The sequence below is a fragment of the Colossoma macropomum genome, unplaced genomic scaffold, assembly GCF_904425465.1.
Source record: "Colossoma macropomum unplaced genomic scaffold, Colossoma_macropomum, whole genome shotgun sequence".
NCBI classification, from domain to species: domain Eukaryota; kingdom Metazoa; phylum Chordata; class Actinopteri; order Characiformes; family Serrasalmidae; genus Colossoma; species Colossoma macropomum.
The window spans coordinates 8,562,360-8,577,714 of record NW_023494789.1 but is presented as its reverse complement, the minus strand read 5'-3'; the positions used below and the strand labels follow the sequence as shown (position 1 = coordinate 8,577,714).

At 37.9% G+C, this 15,355-nt stretch overlaps 3 protein-coding genes across 4 annotated transcripts; 2 read left to right on the top strand and 1 right to left on the bottom strand.

Moving 5' to 3' along the window:
- Positions 1-1,174: 1,174 nt before the first annotated feature.
- On the bottom strand, positions 1,175-3,583 carry LOC118807856 (gamma-crystallin M3-like). 2 transcript variants are annotated; one of them, XM_036570002.1, is made up of 3 exons: positions 3,575-3,583; positions 1,815-2,063; positions 1,175-1,453 (listed from the first exon to the last, which is right to left on the bottom strand). In XM_036570002.1, the coding sequence occupies exons 1-3, from the start codon at positions 3,581-3,583 to the stop codon at positions 1,175-1,177; spliced, it is 537 nt and encodes a 178-aa protein (XP_036425895.1). The 2 variants fall into 2 exon arrangements, with proteins under 2 accessions (XP_036425895.1, XP_036425896.1); XM_036570003.1 differs by lacking the exon at positions 3,575-3,583 and adding an exon at positions 2,465-2,473.
- Positions 3,584-5,427: 1,844 nt separating this feature from the next.
- Positions 5,428-8,351, top strand: LOC118807857 (gamma-crystallin M3-like). The gene is made up of 3 exons (XM_036570004.1): positions 5,428-5,451; positions 5,686-5,928; positions 8,079-8,351. Exons 1-3 carry the CDS (start codon positions 5,440-5,442, stop codon positions 8,349-8,351), a joined length of 528 nt encoding a protein of 175 aa, XP_036425897.1. The 5' UTR covers positions 5,428-5,439.
- A 3,288-nt stretch (positions 8,352-11,639) lies between these two features.
- Positions 11,640-13,455, top strand: LOC118807433 (gamma-crystallin M3-like). Its single transcript, XM_036569444.1, has 4 exons — positions 11,640-11,668; positions 12,697-12,715; positions 12,851-13,090; positions 13,177-13,455. The coding sequence occupies exons 1-4, from the start codon at positions 11,640-11,642 to the stop codon at positions 13,453-13,455; spliced, it is 567 nt and encodes a 188-aa protein (XP_036425337.1).
- The last annotated feature ends 1,900 nt before the right edge of the window (positions 13,456-15,355 follow it).

Below are 15,355 nucleotides of genomic sequence, written 5' to 3'. Positions count from 1 at the left end.
ATCAGCTATGCTGGTCTATGCTGTTTCTTCTAGCAGGGTTGCAAGGAAACTGCTTGTCAGAAAGCTTTCTGTTAATTTTTAGGGAAAAGAGACAGTTGTTAGCTATTTTACTCAAAATGCTGACATGGCTAACAGTGGTTAGAGGTCATGTACAGGGTCACATATAACTAGCTGTTTTTCATCCATAACAATTTGATTTTTCTTTTTAGTTGATAAGTTTACCGGGAACCATCTGTAGCTTCTAGGCCTACGACCCACCCTGCACCTAATGACTAATAATTTACATAAACTACCTCAACAACTTTCCCAACAGATGTCTGAACTGCCACATCTTTACAAAGCATAATATGAGTTTCTTTCACAAATGTAACACCAAAATAACTGAGTCCTACACATTAGCAACATTAGCAATGATTAGCTGTATTATGTCTCATACATAAAGGAAACTGACTTTGATGAACAGTTAATATTCTATCAATTCTGTTCAGCAGCCAATATAGCAAATTTGTGTGAATGTGAATGAATTTTATGGGTTACTGTATGAAACTGTATGTAACTGCCATTTGACATTAGGTGGTTGTTATGGTGTCCAAGGTGCTTGATAAAGTGTTGCTATGTGGTTGCTATGCTATTAAACACACTGTTACCTTAAATTCATTGATACCTTAAATTTACTGATACCTTAAATACATTGCCACCTTAAATTTACTGATACATTAAATTCACAGCCACCTTTAATTTACTGATACCTTAAATCCACTGCCACCTTAAATTTACTGATACTTGCACTTCAAGAGTGAGGCGTTTACCTTGTGATTTATTATATTCTTAGTGTTTGCCATTGTTGCCTTACAATTGGCAAATCACAGTAGAGCTTTCATTTGTAATAATCTTATTATGCCATTATTATAGTGCGCATAATTACTTGAGAATGAATTTTGGAGCTACATAAATTCGTTTTTTTTAGCTTTCGTCTTTCATTCACTATCAATAACAACTGATAATATTGTGCTACTTAGGAGCTCTCAGTCTTTCAGTGGTGATTCAGGGACAGAATGTGGTTGAAGGCATCACTGCAAACTCTACAGAATCCATATTTGCACGTCACCAGTGTCAGAAGTAATAATGGAACGCCAGGATATTTGAACATTTTATTTCATTGAAGTTAATCACACTAACAGGTCTCCATGATGCGCCTCATGGAGCTGAATCTCATCATGGAGCTCATTCCCATGTCTCTGTAGCTCCTGTACTCTCCAGGCCTCAGGTACACCATCCTGCCTCTGTAGTGAGGCTGCTCATACATCAGCCAGTGGCCGTCCATCACGTGGCAGGACTGGATATCGGACATGTGGTAGCGGTCCACGAAGGAGTCACAGTCATCCATGACCTCGTGCATCTGGCCTCCGAAGTTCTCCTTCTCATAGATCCTCATTCTGAAGGGGCCACGATGCTGTTTCAGACAGAAATACAGAAAAAACTCAGGATTACTGATGTTATTCGGGTAAATAATTACTAAAAAAACACAAAACCTCTCTCTCAGCGCAGATATTTCAAGCTTTTTATAATCTCTTAATGAACTAACCCCAAACCTTAAAAAATTGGTAGTAATTCATTAAAATGCTACATGTGTGGTCATTAGTGGACATTAGTACATCAAATGCCACATAACAATGACTGAACTCAAAAAGCTGATTCATAGAGGCTCATTCACAAGATGTATGTCTTATTGTAAACAGAAATTAGAAATTAGAAATTTTTTGGTCATTTTTAGCCTCTAGAAGCTTTTAGATATACAGTACTAAACCTCTTACCATTGGGATCATTCTGCAAGAGCGGATGCAGTCGCTCACACTCATTCCCATCAGACGCTGGTTGTCGGGGTATTCTCCCCTCCGTGCCAGCATCTGATGGCCCATGAAGTTGGGCCTCTCGTAGACCATGAAGCAGCCGCTCTCCACCCTGCAGGAGTTGCAGCGGCTCAGGTAGGAGGTCAGCTCAGCGCAGTCGCTGCTGGTCTCATAGGAGCGACCCTGGAAGTTTTTGTCCTCGTAGAAGATGATCTGGAAAGGAAACAAGATCAGATATATTCAGAGATACATCCATCAGTGTAGCTGTATATTTACACTGGTTCTTAAATATCATCACTGTCCAAAAAATAAATCTCCATTTTTGTCCAATTTCTTTTTTCTCCATCATTTGAACTTATATACCTTATATTCTGTGAAAGTTTCATGATGATAGAACTAATAGAAATGCTCCTAAATGACTTGGAATTAAATCTATTTACATAAACTGACATTAAAAGTTCAAAGATTTTGCCTTCTTTTGTCATTTTGGAATTTTTTTTTCTGTTATTATAATAAATGAGACCTCAATTTATCTCAGTGAAGAGAAGTGGATATCGTTGATATCATATCAGACCAAATGAGAAAGAAGAAAGACCAATGAAAATGCCTCTTACCCTGCCCATGGTCACAGCAATGTATTGTAATCCCTAATGTCGAATTGTTTTACTGTACGTGCCGCTTGTGCTTTTATAGCTCAATGGTTGATCACACTGGTCACTGAATGGAATCCCTGAGTCGACACTCTATATTGTAAAAGTCAAAGGACGTATATGGAAATTATGTGACAATGTAAGCATTTTAGACTCCGGTGCCCATTCAGAGGCGGCACTGCAGCGTGCACAATAAAACATTAGCACTGAAACTACAAAGCTAATCTAAATTGAATGCAGTGCTGTAAGGGCTGATTTAGTGTACATGCTGATTTAACACCAGAGATTCAACCATAAATAGACAAAGTTTTTGCCATCAAAATCAGGATCAAGCATTAACAGCTCTACAGAAAAAACCAGCACAGACCAGCACAAAGTCCATGCTGGTCTAAACTGGTCTCTGCTGGTTTATGCTGGTCTTGTGCTGGTTTATCTGACCACTCTGACACCTCCTTATAGAGTTTCTTCAGCTGTGAGCTGTGTTGCTGGGTTGATACACCCAAATTAGCAGTGAAAAAAAAACCTTATCTTTCTTACTTGTATCGTGTGTATGAGCAGCTCCCTTCAGCTTAAAAGCCCTGGCACAAATACAAAAAGAGGCAACAAATGGGAGGATCCACACATGAATATACATGGCTGCTCACATGCTAATACTTTAGAATGCAGAATTGTGGGAACTCTTGTCATCACACAGCTGCAAATACATCTACAAGTGATGATGGATAAGACAAGGCCATTTCCACAAGGCAGAATGCATAGTTTCTGCACTAAGAATTGCTCCAAAAATGTGAATGTGGCTATTTGTTTTCATCAAATAGATATACATTATAAAAGAAAGTAGACATACATATACATGTTCTACGAGACAGGTCATGGTATATATCTTATTAAATGGCCAGGGCCCACCGGCAGGCCCAAAGTTTTGTTACACCTTTCTATGACCTAAGAATAGCTCAGCCAGTTTGCACTGAAGTCCCTGCAGTCACTGAATATTAAACCTTAGTATGTAATAAGCCTGGGATTTTAAGAGGTTAAGCAGTAAGCCGGTTGGCTCTTTTTATTGAAGGGCAGGACTTTCCCCATAAACAGTTGTCACACTGAGCGTTACAATCTTTCTCATTCGTCAACGAGTGAACTGTCTCCACCCATGCAATGTCACTGGTATATAATGTCAGTACAACCTAGTTAGTATTAGCAGTGTTTATTCTAGCATCTTACTTACTTGCCTTATTACCCCACTTATCAGACTGTTACCTCACTGATCCCTTTCTCTGCCACTATACACCCTTTTAACTGCTGCTGCACTCAGCACTTTAACTTTAGACCCATACTTTGCACAATGTAAGGTTTACAGGTATGACTGTGTGTGTTTGAGAGAGTGATGGTAGGAATGCATGTTTTATTTTCACATCACATCATCTAAACCGCTTATCTTCCTGGGTCACGGTGGGGTGCTGGAGCCCCACTACATGTAAATGTCTGTCTGGTACTGTGCACTGTGAGCTCCTGTAACCAAAACCAAATTCCTTGTATGCATAAGCATACCTGGCCAATAAAGCTTGATTCTGATTCTGATTCTAAGAGGTTAAACTAACTGGCAAGCAAGATTGCAATGTTTATTTCCCTATGTACGTTTGCTATGCTTCTACAATAACAATGGACTAAAATGAACAAAAAGACAAATAAATTGTTAATCGTGGCTATTTGTATAACAATTCATTGTCAGCTAAGATTCTTTGAATGTGGCGGGCCTAGTTAAGTTTTACACATGCTTTATATGAGCTAACATACGTAAGGACAGTCTTTTAAATGCCATAGACAATGAGGCTGAGGCCATCCTGTAACAACAAACAGCATTACATCAGGGTCATTTCGACTGACTACACTGTGAAATTCGCCAATAGCATTAACATCAGTGGAATATACAGATAAGTTGTTTACACTCTGTGCACATTTGCAACAGTTTGGAGTGTGAAAAGGACCAAAAATCAAATGACCACAATGATGATGTGCAGTAATCAAGTCTGCAATACTGGACTAAAAGGTTAGGAGAGTTAGAGATGCCAAGATGCAGCTGTGTACCAATTTGTGAATAATGATGTGGTCATTGGTAAGACGGTGTCAGTTAGATCATATGGCCATTCAATACAGCCTTACTAGCCCATTGATATACGGTCGTGTGCAAATGTTTGGGCGCCCCAGTCGAAGTATGTTTTGTTGATTAGAGATAAGAACAAATGCTCTAACTTTAATGCACAATCACTATTTACTTGCTCAGTTTAACATACTGGGGGTAAAAATGACAAAAACATTTTCAGAAAGTTGCATATTTGACTTTAGCCCTGTAGAGAATGTGTAACTTAAAAATGTTCACTTAGAAAATCAACAAAACATGTCATTTAACCAGTTTTCAAACATTTGTATATGACTCCACTATACGTCTCCTTCAGTTCCTGTAGTGGAGATACTACTTTCCACTATTTGCCACATTTCTGTCATGCATCACTCCGTATAATTGAGCACCAGCCTGAAATGCAACTAAGACACTTCTTTACAATTTATTTTACTCACTATTTATTTTGCTTGCTCCATCTTTCCATGCTTCTCAATCATGTTATACATTTATGAGGACTTGGAGAAGCAGCTGGAGGGTTTGTTTTATGTGTATGTGTGTATCTGGAAAGCTGATACTGTAGAAAGTAGCACTGCTACTGACTGGACTATGTAATCAAAAAAATCACTTATCTTGGTTTTATCTCCAGTTTTATTTGCACACTGTGTACAGTTTGTGTGTGTTATGTTGGTGTACAGTACCAGCAGGTCTGATGCTCCATTGCTGACTAAGGAACTTATACAATTGGACCATTGATGCTTTGATAGCTGCATTAAGCATAAAAGGGGGCAGAGCAGAGAGGTGCATGAATGAAATAACAACAGCCATGAGTGGAAAGGTAACACAAAGCAAATGTAAAACAGATTATTTGTTAATTTCTATTGGCATGACAAGGACATGAAAGTGTGCTGAAGAGAAATCACATCTTTATCACCCAGTATTTGTTAAATTCCTTGACACTCCTTGCATTAGCTCTGAAACACAGCACAGCTTAACAAAATACAGGGAAAATATCAGGAAGACCCACAATGTACTGTGCAGTCTGACTGAACGTGACCTTCTGTTTCATCAGATCATCTTCTACGAGGATCGTGACTTCCAGGGTCGCTCATATGAATGCAACAGCGACTGCTCGGAACTCAGCTCCCACCTGAGCCGCTGCCACTCTGTCCGTGTGGAGAACGGTGTCTTTGTGGTATACGACCATCCCAACTTCGTCGGACGCCAGTACCTTCTGAGGAAGGGGGAGTATCCTGAGTACCAGCGCTTGATGGGCTTTAGTGACTGTATCAGATCCTGTAGAATGATCCCTTTGGTAAGTTCATTTATCCTCTTAAACTTCACAGACATCCACATCCAGCTTTATTATTTAGTAAATCTCTTGAAAATAAAGGTGTCCAGAAGGTTTCTTTGAAGTGATGCCTTTGACAAACCACTTTTGGTTCCTCAACCTTTATACTTATTTGACTCATTTCACTCAATTGAAAGTTTGTTTGGGAAACCAGATGTGTTCCAAAAAAGGTCCATCACTCCCTTTAGGCATCATTATGTTTAAGAGTGTGCATGAAAAAAGTATAGAGCAAAGTTTTAAAACATTAAATTATAGCAATGAGCAGGTTTGAAGGTTGGACCCATTGGCACATCTATGAATATTAAAGTGTTTAACAGATACAGTGCGAGTCTTGGGTTGATAAATTGGTATTATTGAATTGATTATAACAAGATAGATTTAATAAGTGCTGATATTATGCAAATTTTCATTCTTTTGTTCTCTTTCATGTACCATGTGAGTTTTTAATTGCTTCTCCATTTCATTAGTTCCTTTGTACAATCATTCTGAACTATGGTTAGTCCGAAAGTGTAAACAGGAGAAAAGATTGCACTTATTTATAAGCTATAGGCTGTACAAACAGAACAACGCCGGCTAACTAAAGCAGTACTATGTATTTTTTTGTTCAGATTGAAAAAAGTAGCATTACTGAATCAGGAGAAAAAACACACTCAAATACGGTGGATGTGCGCTGCTGTGAGTCGCCCTATAAAGCCTGAAATAATAATTGAATAATAAGTCAAAGGCATCGAGGCAGGTTTCATGGTAGTTTTTCAGACCACATCACATCTTTTATGTATTAATGTCTCAAAAAGAAGGCCGGGCTTAATGTTTAGGTCTAAAATGTAAAAATCAGCATAAAACTGATGAAGATATGATGACAACAGTAGATAGTTCACTTCCATTCTTTCACATCCTTCACCAAGTTTTGACTGAGTTCTCTTTGAATTCTTTTCATCGTGCTTGCAAGGATCAGATTCAGCCGCTCGGCTCTCAAATAAAGCGGTATGTTGATTTTATCAGTCAGTTGATTTGATGGACGAGATGCAACGTCCTTAACCTCCAGTGGTTCTTTGTTTTTATTTGATTGGAGGCCAAAGTAATGCCCAACTGGCATGTTATAAATGATTAATTAATATTAGAAGGTAGCTTGTTTGGTAATTATAAAGTAACTTTACTAGAAAAATACGAACTATAGGGTAAAGCTCTGAAATGCTCACATGTAGCACTTTATCACTGAATTTGGATCATGATTATATCATTTATTCAATAATTTTCCAGACAATAATCGTTTGCCTTAATTTAAAATGCCTACATTTTTCATGTATTTTATTTTTCCCTATGGTCCACTTATGCTCCAAAATGTATCAAGAACAGCTATAATTCATAATTACATTATCATTTTTCAACCTCTCTTAGTTCCTTTAGAATGAAACAGTCTGTTTTAGTTTCTGTGCCTTTGTGATTCATATATGTGCAGTTGTATGCAAAAGTTTTAACACTCCCAGTCAAGAGACATGCTGTATTTTCAAAGGAAAAAAGTCAACACCTCCTCTGCAAGGAACAATGCAGATGTTAGTGCATGATTTCTACTTCTTTGCTACATTTAACATATTGGAAAAAATATATATAAAATGTGCCATAATTTTTGCAAGGGCCACATTTTATGATTTTCACCAAGGAAAAAGGCAAAACATTTCATTAAATGGCACGCCCAAACTTTTGCATACAACTATAAATATGTATATATAAATGTTCTGATTGGCTGCCCAGTATTGTACCTTTTCTGTCAAAAAGCAATCAGTGAATGGGCGAATCTAAACTGCTGGAGGCTGAATATATGTAAATATGTTAGTTTTTGTGACATCACAAAACACTAAATTCAAAACTAGCCTGGAAAGTGCTGGACTGGAGAGTGAAGAGTACATTTTGAAACAATGCTCACATACTACATCAAGCAAAAAAAAAAGTGAGAAATTTTGGTTTTTCCATGATATGGGCCTTTTAAATGATTATCTATGCTTTTTCAGTGCACAGTAAAATCCACAGTAAAGCTAGAATTGGGGGTCCAGTGAATGATTAGGGAACCATTTGAACCATTAGCCTCATGCCTAATGTATTTAATCTCTTTGCAGTACAAGGGCTCCTACAGAATGAAGATCTACGAGAGAGAGAACTTCGGAGGTCAGATGTATGAGGTGATGGAGGACTGTGAATCTATCCAGGACAAATACAGCATGACCAACATGCTGTCCTGTCACGTGACGGATGGCCACTGGCTGATGTACGAGCAGCCACGTTACAAAGGCAGGATGGTGTACCTGAGGCCTGGAGAGTACAGGAGCTTCAGAGACATGGTTCTCGACAGCTTACAGTTCACCTCCATCAAGCGAATCATGGATTATTAAAGACTGTGAAATAGAGTTGTTAAAATAAAAACAGTTATTTCATAACATTTCATTTTGCCAGCCTTAGTAGATGTAGAGAAATGATAAAAGGCTAATTGAGGAGATACTGCATTTTAAATAACCCACTTCAATATGCTTGATTGAAAAGCGTTCTTCATGTGTCCTACATCTGATAATAGCATGTTTTTTTCATCAAGCCTGTATCGAACTGCTTATCACTGGTAATAATACACCACTTGTGCTAGAACTACTTTTTGGTGGTAGAAACTTCCTATATTAAAACATATATTTGAAACAGTGTTTCTTTGCTTTACTCTTTCCTTTACTGTTGTGCAAATGTCTTTATACAACAGGAACAAATCCATTAAAATATCCCCCCTCAGACAGCTAGAATCTGGGATTAAACTCTGGATGAAACTTCACTTTCTCATGTTACGTAGTGGTAAGACTCCTTCTCATTGGACTCACTGGATAAGACTCCTGAACTGCTCTAAATCAACTCTCAACGAAACTGGCACAATAACATGCTCCCTCACGTGTTTTATTGCTTAAAAAGGGAATTCTAGCCATTTTTAAAAATCTCTGCATGATTCAAGCTCTGATATGTAAAGAAAATCATTCAGAGTGGCTGTAGAGTGGCACTTCTTGCCATACAACCTCCTGTACTTGCCCTGCTGCCAAGTTTAGATTGTAAATTGTAAACAACTGTCTCAGTAAGTTTCTCTAGAATGAAGCACTTACACCATCACACACCAAACAACTCTTAAAAACTTTGTTTACTTCTGAATGATTTATTTTGCAGAAATTTTGAAAAATTGGCAGAATTCCCCTTTAAATCAGAGGCTTACAAGGCTTCAGATGGTCCAGAACTCTGCTGCTCGTCTTTCACTCATACTCACTCTCACAACCACATCACACCTGCTCTCCATCATCTGCTTTTGTACTATTGTGTTTTCTTGTTTCTCTTCTGGGGTTGTATGCTTTATTATAGTTGTAAGCATCTTTGGGTTCTTGAAAAGTGCTATATAAGTTTCATATATTATTATTACCACCCCATTTCCAAAAAAGTTGGGACACTGTGCAAAGTGTAAATACAAAATGAAATGATGTACAAATCATTTAAACCGTATATTTCATTGAAAATAGTATAAAGACCACGTATGAAATGTTGCAAGTGAGAAATATTTGTGTTTTTTGAAAAATATATTTTGAATTTGATGCCAACAACACGTTCCAAAAAAGTTGGGACAGGGCAACAAAAGCCTGGTAAAGTTGTGTAATGTAAAAAAAAACACCTGGTGGTTGATTGGCAACAGGTCAGTAACATGATTTGGCATAAAATGAGCATCCCAGAGAGGCTGTGTCTTTCAGAAGTAAAGATAAAGGGGGGGGTCACCACTCTGTAAAAGACTGCACAATCAAATAGTGCAACAATTCAAGAAGATTTCTCAGTGTAAAATAGCAGAGAACTTTTGCTTTTCATCATCTACAGTACATAATATCATTAAAAGATTCAGAGAATCTGGAGAAATCTCTGTATGTAAGAAATAAGGCCAAAAACCAGTATTTGCTGGCCGTGATCTTTGGGCCCTCAGGCAGCACTGCATTAAAACAGACATGATTCTGTAGTGGAAATCACTGCATGGGCTCAGAAACACTTCTGAAAACCACTGTCTGTGAAAACAGTTCATCACTGCATCCATAAATGCAAGTTAAAACTCTAAAACACAAAGAAGAAACCATATATAAACCATATATATATATCCTGTGTCCAACAAACCAATATTTGAAATTCTTTTTGAAAATCATGGACGCTGTGTCCTCCGGGCTAAAGACCACTCAGCTTGTTATCAGTGCACAGTTCAAAAGCCAGTAGTCATGATGGTGTACGGGAGCATTAGTGCACATGGCATGGGTGACGTGCACATCTGTGAAGGCACCAGTAATGAGCTGAATGATACATACATGTTTTGGCAATATATGCTGCCATCCAGATGACGTCTTTTTCAGGGAAGGTCTTGATTATTTCAGTAAGACAATGTAAAACCACATTCTGCATGTATTACAACAGCATTACTCTGTATTAAAAGAGTCCGGATGCTAAACTGACCTGCCTGCAGACTCAGTTCCCAAACACTTACAGAGTGTTGTTAAAAGAAGAGGTGATGCAGCACAGTGGTAAACATGCCCCCGTCTCAACTTTTTTGGAACGTGTTGTTAGCATTAAATTTACAGTGGGCATATGTTTTTCAAAAAACAATACAATTTCTCAATTTCATTTGATATGTTGTCTTTGTAGTATTTTCCTTTAAAAATATTGTATACATGATTTGCATATCATTGCATTCTATTTTTATTTACATTCTGCACAGCGTCCCAACTTTTTTGGAAATGGGGTTGCATTCTTATTCATATTCTTATTATTATTATCAGCAGTAGTAGTAGTATACACTTAATGAGGCGGTGCATTTCTAGATGCAAAATGATGGAGTACAATCAGTCAAAAGTGATTGAAAAAAATTAATACAACTATCAATTTAATTGTCATTTAAATACTTGACTCTACAATACTTGATCTCAAGTCTGGAACCCATAGACATCACCATACACCAATTTTCTTCCCTGGTGATGCTCTGCTAGGCCTTTACCGCAGGTGTCTTCAGTTCCTGCTTGTTCTCGGAGCGTTTAACCTAAATTTTTGCCCTTACCACGTGAGGCATTCTCAAAGGGATTAAGGTCAGGTGACTGACTTTGCAGAACAGTCCGCATTTTTGCCTTAAAAAGGTCTTGGGTTGCACTGGCAGTAGGCTTTAGGTCATTGTTTATCTGCACTGTTGTTTTGAGGCATTTGGCTGAATCTGAGCAGATAATGTAGCATAGTATACAACTCATCCTGCTGGTTTTGTGAGCAGTCACTTCATCAATAAATGCAAAGCAATGAGTTCCATTGGCAGCCATATATGCAGCCATAACACTACCTCCACCATGCTTGACGGATGAGGTGGTGTATTTTGGACCATGAGCGGTTCTTTCCCTTCGACATACACTTCTCTTCCCATTATTCTGGTACAAGTTGATGTTCGTTTTATCTGTCAATAAGATGTTGTTCCGGAATTGTATAGGCTTTGTTAGGTGTTTTTGATTCACTGGAAATTACATCTCTTTGGACTTCATATTGAGAACTAATAGCAACAGATTCCAATGCAAAAGCCATGCTTGAAATCAACTCTAGACCTTTTATATGCTTACTTTCAAGTGAAATAATGAGGGAATAACACACACCTGGCCATGGAACTGCTAAGCAGCCAACTGCCCAAGTACTTTTGAGCTCTTCAAAATGGGGAGTGGGGCTGCTATGTATGAAAAAGTTTGCAATCCCTGTTCAAATGATGGATGTAAATTCAAATTAAAGCTGAAAGTCTGCACTTTGAGCTCATATTCATCATTTACTTATACTTAATATATGATGTACCCATCATGTATTTGAATTTCTTCATGGAAAAATGACAAAATGCCACAAAGCTGCATATTCGAATAATATTAATGAATATTATATAAAGTAATGTTGTCTGTCAGTCTAGAATAGTCTGTCACTGCCCCTTGTTTAAGGCTCAGTGTCATGATGCAAAGGCGAAAAGCATGAAGAGCTTGATCATCAGCTAGCAACACTCTAGCAACCACCTGGAATAGTATAGCAAAAGCTTAACTGCACCTAAACAACCACCTGGTATACCACAGCAACAGCCTAGCAACACCTTTGCAACCACCAAGCAACCTTAACAACAAGCTGGAATACCATAGGAACCTCATAGCAAGCAGCTGGAATTGCTATATAATTCCTATTAAGTTACCAAAACCGTTATTAGCTGGCTTTGCCAACTTAAAGTTTGATCACAAACTTCTTTTTTCTAGTTTAAATATATTCTTGTATGGGTTTTATTTGGAACTGTGGAGCATTACTTCCTGACTTACTAAATATGACACATGACAGTATAGATAGTTTGATTACATAAGCTTTTCCTCATTATGCATTATTTTCTAAACTTTGATTTGTGCGCAATTACAGCCAGAATCAAGAAGATTCCCTTTTTTAATCTCAACAATAGGAGCGATATAGAAAATAGGCCTTGCACACAATCATATACAATGGCCTGTAATGAGCCATTGCATTCGGCTTTGAATTGCAGTGTACAGGAGGGGCATGTACATTACTACCCACTCAGCATTTTATACAATGGGAGCATGGGCTCTCTGGATGTTATATGTGGTATAAAAGTGGGCAAGGGCAGATCTGAAACTACACATTTCTGTTGACTGTCATTCGTTTGTAGTGTTGCTCTGACAGATTTCTGACCATGGGCAAGGTAAGGAAACTATGTACAGTAACTACTTTTTAGTTATTAGTTATTAGTTTTTTAGTGAGTTTTTTAATGTCTCACATGCTCAACACTTTTGATTTTAATCTGAAAATGAACTCACAATGTTCTTCTTTTCTAAAGATCATCTTCTACGAGGACAGGAACTTCCAGGGTCGCTCCTATGAGACCAGCAGCGACTGCGCTGAGCTGACCTCCCACCTGAGCCGCTGCAACTCCTGCAGGGTGGAGAGCGGCTGCTTCATGGTCTACGACCGCTCCAACTTCATGGGAAACCAGTACTTTGTGAGGCGGGGCGAATATTCCGACTACCAACACATGGGCTTGAGTGATTGTTTCAGGTCCTGTCGCATGATTCCAATGGTAAAGTTCAACCCTGTCTATATGCCAAACCTATCAAGCTTAAATGCTTACTGGCACATTCACTAACTTTCCCTTCCTATTTTTAGCATAGAGGACCATACAGAATTAGGATCTATCAGAGGGACAACTTCGGTGGACAGATGTATGAGATCATGGATGACTGTGACTCCTTTATGGATCGTTACCGCATGTCTGACGTCCAGTCCTGCCACGTGATGGATGGCCACTGGCTGATGTATGAGCAGCCTCACTACAGAGGCAGGATGGTGTACCTGAGGCCCGGAGAGTACAGGAGCTTCAGAGACATGGGCCTGAGCTCCACCATGAGGTTCAGGTCTATGAGACGCATCATGGAGTCCTGTTAGTACCTATGTATTGAATAAAGATCAAAGTACGACTCATAATATTTGGGACTTGCATTTCTGAAAATCAACAAGAAACTGTCGATTTATAGAGCAGAATTGATTAGCTGTAGAGGAAGTATGCAAATGTCTCATTTACATAACAGTAGTGTAAAATATTTGTTAATATTAAACACTACATAAGATGTGAATTATGAATTGCCCATAGCATATACTGTATGTAAAATCTGATGAAGTTGAGGGCAAAATTATGTGTCAGATATCTGATTAATTAGATTTTCTATGCAGAAAAGCCAAAACGACACAAATTTGGTAGCACTTTATTTGGACAGCTCACTGTAAATGCTCTGTAGATGCTTATCTTGCATACATTCAACTAAATATCTATTAAATTCATCTTTTTCTCTAACCCTAAACCTTGCCCTAGTCCTAACCCTAACCTCAACCCAAAACTGACCCTCACTCTGGTCCTACTGTCCCTAACACCGTTGAGAATGAATAAAATTCAATTCAGTTCAATTCAATCCAACTTAACCCAATTCATTTCCAATCAAGTTTATTTGTAAAGAGCTTTTTACTGGCGTAAGCAACTTTACAGCAATCCAGGTCCAGGCCTTAAATGAGCAAACCACGCATAACAGTGACAAGAAAGAACTCATGAGAGCAAGAGGAAGAAACCTTTAGAGGAACCAAGACTCAAACAGGGAATCCATCCTCCTAGTAGAGAAAAGGAAATGGTTAATTAAAATACAATAACGAAAGCAAAAACCACAAAATCCAAAGTCCATCCGATGGTGTCTGAAAAGAATAAGAATGAGAATTAAAGTGAAATTCCATCCATTTCTGCCTAATTCAGTCATTGGGATGTAGTGGTGGACAGTAACAAAGTCAATGCATTCGTTGCTGTACTTAAGTACTTTTTTTGTGTATCTGTACTTTACTGAAGTATTTCCATTTTGAGCGACTTTTTACTTTCACTCCACTACATTTCAAATTCAAATATCTTGCTTTTTACTCCACTACATGATGGAGGAAACGCCTGACTCTAACCTAACTTTGTGTAAATACACCACAATATAAAAATATGTACACATATGCAGTTGTGACTGGCGTGTTTCTTTTTTCTTGATTTATATAAACACTATTTCATTTTATAGTAAAGTGCTAGTTTATATTTATAAACAGAGACCAACAGATGCAGTTTAGTAAAGGAAAACTCATTTGTGAACCTGAGTTTAAAGCAAGTTTTTATTAAACTTAAAGTTACAAATAAATCTTAACCTGAAACTGTGCATCTCTGTGTTTTGTGCTTATGATAATTTTAATAGACATCAGTGTCAGACTAATTAATGACATTCTATTAGAAGATTGGTGTCACAAGAGTGACACTGGATTATTTTCACCTAAAATGAGTTGATAAAGCAAGAGTCTTGTTACAAAAATGATAATAGAACATTGAAGTCATAATTAATCTTTTAGTACTTTCACTTTTGATACTTAAGTACATTTGAAGGCAAATACTTTTGTACTTTTACTCAAGTGGAGGTCTAAAGGGAGGAACTTCTACTTTTACTGGAGTAATATTTTACCTTGGGTATCTCTCCTTTAACTCAAGTACATGATTTGTGTACTTTGTCCACCACTGTTGGGATGTAAACAACGTTCATGTCATTTTGAGTGGTTTGATTTGTTCATCGCAGAGAAATTTACTTCCTTGGATTTACAGTGGTGGTGATAGAAACCAGGTTTCATGATGTCTACTACACAAATGTAACCATTTAAAATCCAAAACCAACTGTGAACCTACATGTGTCTTCTAGGTAATATAGAACACTCCTTTTAACTTCAGTGTTAGTGGGTGGGCTAAACTGCTGTAGGCTGAATTGAAGCATATAAGTAAATG